The sequence below is a fragment of the Xiphophorus maculatus genome, chromosome 2 (assembly GCF_002775205.1).
Source record: "Xiphophorus maculatus strain JP 163 A chromosome 2, X_maculatus-5.0-male, whole genome shotgun sequence".
Classification (NCBI taxonomy): domain Eukaryota; kingdom Metazoa; phylum Chordata; class Actinopteri; order Cyprinodontiformes; family Poeciliidae; genus Xiphophorus; species Xiphophorus maculatus.
The window spans coordinates 28,767,983-28,774,881 of record NC_036444.1 but is presented as its reverse complement, the minus strand read 5'-3'; the positions used below and the strand labels follow the sequence as shown (position 1 = coordinate 28,774,881).

General features: G+C 43.1%; 1 protein-coding gene across 1 annotated transcript; it reads left to right on the top strand.

Annotated features, from left to right (window-relative positions):
* Positions 1–1,765: 1,765 nt before the first annotated feature.
* On the top strand, positions 1,766–6,675 carry LOC111611833 (myoD family inhibitor domain-containing protein-like). Its single transcript, XM_023350135.1, has 3 exons — positions 1,766–1,811; positions 3,940–4,188; positions 6,075–6,675. The coding sequence occupies exons 1-3, from the start codon at positions 1,766–1,768 to the stop codon at positions 6,326–6,328; spliced, it is 549 nt and encodes a 182-aa protein (XP_023205903.1). The 3' UTR covers positions 6,329–6,675.
* The last annotated feature ends 224 nt before the right edge of the window (positions 6,676–6,899 follow it).

The following is a 6,899-nucleotide window of genomic DNA, read 5'->3' as shown; positions in this document are numbered from 1 at the left end:
ATGTCAGTAACTGTCTTTGCCGATAAGATGTTTGCCTTTGATTCGCCGTCAGCCTCACCGCCCGACATCCGCCTCTGACTGAGAGTTAGCATTGTGCTCGACAACTTCAGCAGCTTCGTTTGTGTGTTGCTTTGATGTGCGCAACCAACACGTTGTCAAGTACAGCACTTTTTGACAGCATATTTTATTTCCCCAGCCCCCAACAGCCAATCCATAAAGGCTGGTCGCTTGTTCATCCGCTCATCGACATATAGAACAATAACAATGCCGTCCTTCACGGGACCAGTCGGCTCAACAAGGAGCTCGTCATCCGCAGGAATAAAATGGTGGACTGACTGCGGGCCTATAATGTTTTAGTAATTTGGGGAAGAAGTGGACCGTGCTGAACACTCTGTCTCCGCTGTGGAAATTGGTGGGTGGATCATGCTGTGGGGATGAGGGACAGGGGAGCAGGTCAGGGGTGGAAGAAAATCCCAGAAGAAAACCTGTTAGAGACGGTTGAGTAAAACGTCCTTTCACTTCACAGTGATGCGCTACGTTTTGTTTGGCTCACCTCATAAAATCCAACCCTCCTCCCCCCAAAAAATTTAAAAGCAGTGATTCAACAATACGGTATGTAGGCCTATAAAGTTGGCGTGGTTGTTGGTTTATTTGGATCCCCAGGGCTACACACTCCAGGATCCCCAAAGTGGGCCGGTAACAGTGAGATTTAGGGGCGCACCGAGTGCAGTTTTCTTCAAAAAGCTTGACCTGCCCATTACAATTTTGGCCGACACCGATATCTTTGTCGGAAAAACTCGCTAATTATAGCAACAAAGCCGCTAAGTTGGCAACAGTGGGAGTGACTGTTGTTAATTGCACATATGTGATTAGGTGGTAATAAGTTGTAGTAAGTTATAAGGTTAGCTAGCTTTCACTCTCTAAAGTCGCCAAAGTTTAACCTTAATGTAAATAATGAGCTAAAATGCTACGGTTAGCTTAACTTAAGCATGTTGAGTGACATTGACTTAAATCTATTTAGCATACAAACATTATTTAGTTAGCTAACATGCTAAGGTTAGCAGGTTAGTAGTAGTATTTAGCATACAAACATTATTGTATGAGCTATAGTTAGCTTACATGCTAAGGTTAGCAGGTTAGTAGTAGTATTTAGCCTGCAAACATTATTGTATGAGCTATAGTTAGCTAGCATGCTATGGTTAGCAGGTTAGTAGTAGTATTTAGCATACAAACATTATTGTATGAGCTATAGTTAGCTTACATGCTAAGGTTAGCAGGTTAGTAGTTTAGACTGGTTTCACATAATTATAGGTCATTCACTGATTTCCCGACACGAAGAAAATCTGGGCCATATTATGTTGACTATTTAAGAAGTTTTTTTCCCTCTCTTTTATAATATTTGTGCTATTACCGCTTCCCTGGTTGCTATTAGTGCTTGTTGTTAATTACCACACTTGTGCGGCATGTGCCTCCGCCGTGTTAGGTGACTGAAAGCAGAAATGAGGAGACGACCTCTCTGACCGGCCCGGCTAACAAGCGGCCGGGGCTCACACAGGGTCAGCTGGGAAGGGGAGTGTTGTTAAGGCGCCGAACAAAAAAAAAAAAAAAAAAAAAAACACAAACAAACACAGAAAACAATCCGGCACAGAGCAGCTCACACGGGCGGTGACTCACGTCAGCATGCTGGGTGTTGCTGCGGGGCTTCCTGGCCCTTTCCAGACAAAAGGCTGCAGAAGGTCCTGCAGCGGCGGGCTGCGAATCCAACATGCCGCCGGGAGAAAACGCGTCCGTGGAAACGAGGCCGACTGAAGGCAAGTGCCGGTGGTCTAACCTGAAGGAAAAGCGCCTTCATAAACGGCAGACTTGTTTGCTTGTTGTCAAAGTTTTTGTTTTGATCTAAATTCACTGGACAGTTTGTGGTTTAATGCGCGTCACGTTAGGCAAGCCGTTAAAACAAAAGTCTTACTTTTTTTTCTTTTTTTTTTCAGAATAAAAGTTTTAAGCTGAATCTGAATCAGGGTCGGGTTATGTTTTTATTCCAGCTGTGATTTGATCAATTTTGGGGATGTTGATTTAGTAAAATTTTTGACTTTCATCATCTAATTTTAGGTTGTTATAATGAAGACATCTAACTGTAGTTTTGATCTATCAGCACCTTTTATTTGGTCAACAGGATTCTAAATTTTTTTTATATATACAAATAGATATTTAACTTGTGTTTTGATATATAAAATTTACCCCTGTCTCGTCTTATCTTTTGGGCCTTTTAAAACCTAATTTATGGCAGTAAGGTATAAACCCCACCATCCATATTGTAAAACTAAAAATAGTCAATTTTTTATTATATTAAAGGGTCCAGTTCTGAAATGCTTATAGCAAATTGCTATCCATTTCTTTCAAAAAACTATTAAATATAGCCTGAAAACGTCTTTTAAATGAATCATCGTTATTAGAATTGTTTCTATTTAGGGTTTATCTGGTTTCTGTTGCATTTCTCTCCCTTTTATTTACTTATCATGTAACGCTCTTATTATTTTCATGTATTTACTAGTTCTTCCTTTTGTTTGTTATATTTTTTTGTCATGGTTCATTTTGTTCACTTTTAATCTCTCAGTTTGAGTTCATCCTGTTGTAATTCTAAATTAGTTATGGTGGGATTTAGAACATAATACAGATACAAAATACATTTTATCTACAGTCACAGACGGTTGTAAAAAATTTCTTTTTTTAAAAATCACATTTTTCTTAATAAATAGTTTTATGCTTATCTGAGTTTTCCACGACTTAATTTTTAAACAACTCACTGATCCGGTATGGAGGGTAAAGAGTACCAAATTTGAAAAAATAATTAAAAAATTACTCATTAAATCAGTTACAAATAAAAATGGGCTACATTCTGTGTGAATCAGTTAAATCTGTCATTATTTTATCAAACACATTAGACCTGAAAGACTTAACAACTCGTGTAAAACTAGTTTTTTTTATACAGCAAATATCAAGTGCAAAGCAATACAATGTGCTTTCATTATTGATTGATTGAAAGCTTTGGAGAAACATTATTCATTTTAGAAAACAAAGTGGGAAATTACCTCTCCCCCCCCCCAAATAAAAATCTATCATCTTCTTTCTGTGAAAATCTATAAAACACAAACATAAAATTCAGCCCAGCTTTTCGTGAATCTCTTCAGTGAAGGAGAGCAGAGAACATTTTCAAAAGTGAGCGGGAGAAGGACGGCGTTTTAAGATTGCTGTCGCAAACCTGCTCCCTCTTCGGCCGAGCTTCGCCTCCAACATTGAGTGCAAACACAATCCGACCTCTCAGCTGACTGAGCTTTCAGCCGAGGATTTCCTTTGAGCGAGCGACCCCCCCCCCGGTACCGGAGGAAATACCTGGAGCGCTGAGCTCATTTGCAGCGGCGCCGCAGTGGAAACGGTTCACGCCGTTCACACGCTGCTCGTCCTGCTTTGTTAAAGTTGCACGTCTGCTGAGAAGAAAGCGCAAGATGTTTGTTAAGTTGTGTTGTTGCTTTTATTTCGGATAACAAAGGAAAAAGCAGCCATGGTTTTAGATGGAAATGCTGCATTTGCGTTTGGACCGATTACGCTGATTATCCTCGTAGACACCACGGCCCGGCTGAGCATTTACCCACTTCGAGTTGTTGTTGTTAGGAAACAGCAGATTACAAAATAACTTTCAGGTAAGACAAGGTTACCTTCTGAAAACGACTTAATTACAGTAAAATTAACCCTTCACAACCCTTGATCTTCTTCTAGTTTTGGGTTCTTGTGACTGTAGACCCAACACTTTCACTTTCACTAAGTGTGTCTTTAGTATCACAAAAGAAGAAGTTTGGTCTTCTTCGAGATCTATCTAATAAACGAAGAGCATCTCAATCTCCTCTTGCTGCCGCATGACCCGCGTCTGTCTGTGTGCCTCAGCCCAGCCTCTGCCGGCTCCAGCCCCCCTGACGAAGGCCTCAGGGGACCGCGGCGTGTCGGAGACGCCTCGGCGTGACCTTCCGAGTCCGACGTGTCCCCGATGCGGCCTCCCCGTCCCGCAGAGCAGACCGGGACCTGCCTCGCGGCCCCAGAGCCGGCCGCAGGGCTCAGCGGCGTCGGCACGCGGCGACAGGAGCCGAAGCAAGAGAAGTGGGCCCCGACCCGACCGACCTGCTCCCGGATCTGCAGGCAAAAACCGCACGTCCTGTTTAAACAGATCGACATTAAAAAAAAAAAGCAAATTAAAAAAAAAGTTAAACTCTCAATAAGAATTTAGAAGTTGAATGAAACTGGAGAAGATGTGGACAGACTCATCTATACTCGTCTAATTGAATGGCCTAGTCAAAGTAGCCACCTTAATCCACCCGAGTTTAACAAAGGGGTCTGGTAATGGATGCATGACACACCTCTCGGCTTGCTACTTGACCTGAGGGAAGTTGCCTCCTCCCCTCCCCCCCACCTTCTTCAAATCAGACAGAATTGGTGTCAAATGTTTGTGCAGCTTTGGCTTTGAAGATATTAATGAAGGTTTAAAGGTCAACTGGTCTCCCCCACCCCCGGTCCTCTCCCCATCCACACACACACTTTTACTAAATCAAAATTACCTTTAAACTTTGATTAACGTTTGGAGGCCTTAGCCCTCGACGCGGACGTCGCGGGTTCAACTCCCGGTCCCGGCGACCTTTGCCTCTGCCTACTGTTGCAAAAAATACGAGCCACTAGCGCCGCAAAAACTCTTCGGAGAAAAAAATGGAAAAAAAAAAACTAACATTTTTTTATTAATATCTTCAGAACCAAAGCAGCACAAACAAAACTTTTTGCTGCACAAACGAGTTGATTGACACCAATTCTGTCTGATGTGAAGACAATAGTGGGGCTGGTTGACCCTTCGTGACCTCTGGAAACATTTCTTAATATCTTTAAAATGACAGCGGCACAAACGAATTGTTTTGCTGCACAAACGCAGCACAAACATTCGACACCAATTCGGTCTGATTTGAAGAAGGTGTGTTTGGGGAAGGGCGGCAGCTTCCCTCAGGTCAAAATCTGAGGCCGCGCGCAGCATAAACACGTTCCACTATTCTACTTCCTGTTGGCCTGTCGCGTGAAAATCCCGATAAAAACACCAAATGTTCCCAGCCGCCAAAAAACGTCAAACAAAATAACTGATTTATTCTTTGAGCCCAGCGGTAAAATCTTCAAAGTCGGCCTTTGTCTTGTTCGTTCAGTCGTATTTCAACCAAACGCCAAACTTTCCGGACAGAAAGTTTTCCGAAGTCCATTTGCTTCCCTTCTGTCTCCTGCGTGTCTACCGGTGGGTTCACGCCGCCATCTCTGTGAAGCGCCGCATCAAACCAATTCTGGAGCGACACACAACGCCTCCATTTCATCTACACGCGTCCATTAGCATGAGTTATATGTGGGGTGCGTATAAATCAGCGCAATAGGCAGGAAAATGTTGAGCCCGACTCCGCAGGGAATTCTGACACCTCCATTTCTTTCCTTTTTTCCTTTTTTTGTTTTACCCTTGGCTCCCTTCAGTAAACAGGATAAAACATCTGGATTTGCATCAGCTCGCTCTCATTTGTCCTCGCACAGATGAAAATAAATAAATTAATAAATAAAATAAACGAATACAGGAGGAACCCAAGACGCGCACCGCAGCACACAGACGAGGTCAACGTATGCAATTTGGTCTGTGCCTAATTTGGGCAGCAGAGCAATTATCATGTGACAGCTTCCTCCTGATTGTTTTTTTCTTTTTGTTGTTTTGTTCTTTTAGCCCTGAAAGCCTCTGTGGGTTTTTCTTTTTTTCCATTTTCCCTGGAGGACCGAACAAAGCTGTGATTAAGTAAACACAAGATTTTCCTCTTTGAAGTTTCGCTTGACACCGCAAACAAACAAATGCGGGAGATTAATTTGGGTTAATAGAGTCGCTAATCCCCTGTTTTTGAGAACACACACACACACACACACACACACACACACATAAAAAAAATAAAATAAAATAAAAAAAGCCTTTTATGGGACATCAGACTCAAGTCATCTTCATCCTCGTGTCGTGTCGCCCGCAGACTCGTGCTTGGGGCTGCTGCTGGCGTGCCTGTGGTGCCAGTTCTCGGTGGTGCTGCTGGGCCTGCTGGAGGCCTGCTCCTCCTGCTGCCTCTGCTCCTCCTGCTGCCTCTGCTGCGCGGCCGCCCGCGACGCGCCCGGCGAAGAGCTGGGATGTCCCGCCCACTGCCACTCGGTGCTGTTCGAGTCCTGCTGTGAGCCCGTCGAGTTCCTGGAGTTCTGCCTGGACTGCTGCGAGATCTGCCACCGCAGCTGAGCCCCCCGGGGGGGACGGGGACGGCGGACATGCCTGAACTGACCCGCCGATGAGCGGAAAGTCTCTTTGTCTGATCCAGAACTGAAAATGGTGAGAATTACTGGAGCTGAGACGATTAATCGTGATTAATCGTGATTCAATCATTTGTTGAAGTAATCGTGAGTTAATTTAACTATTGATTAATTGCTACTTCGACTAATCAAACTCAAAAAATGGTCATTTGCAATCCCCCCCCCTCCAAAAAAACAACATATTTGAGAGAGCAACTGGGTAAAACCGTACAAAAAAATAACAAACAAACGGCTTCCATTATTTAACCCTCCTGTTGTTTTGGTTCTGAGGCACAGCAATAATGTTTGGGGAGTGTTTAATCATGCAATAGTGTCAGAAACCACATACTTCCTCCAAAACATTTTTGTGTCTGATTATTAACTCCAATACTAACCATTTCAATCAATATTTGTGCAGTGATGTTATTTTTATTTCTCAGAAATTAAGGACCAATGACGACAACCTGCTCATTTACTCATTTGGACATAAAAAAATGGAATTTACATTTTTTTATGAAAAA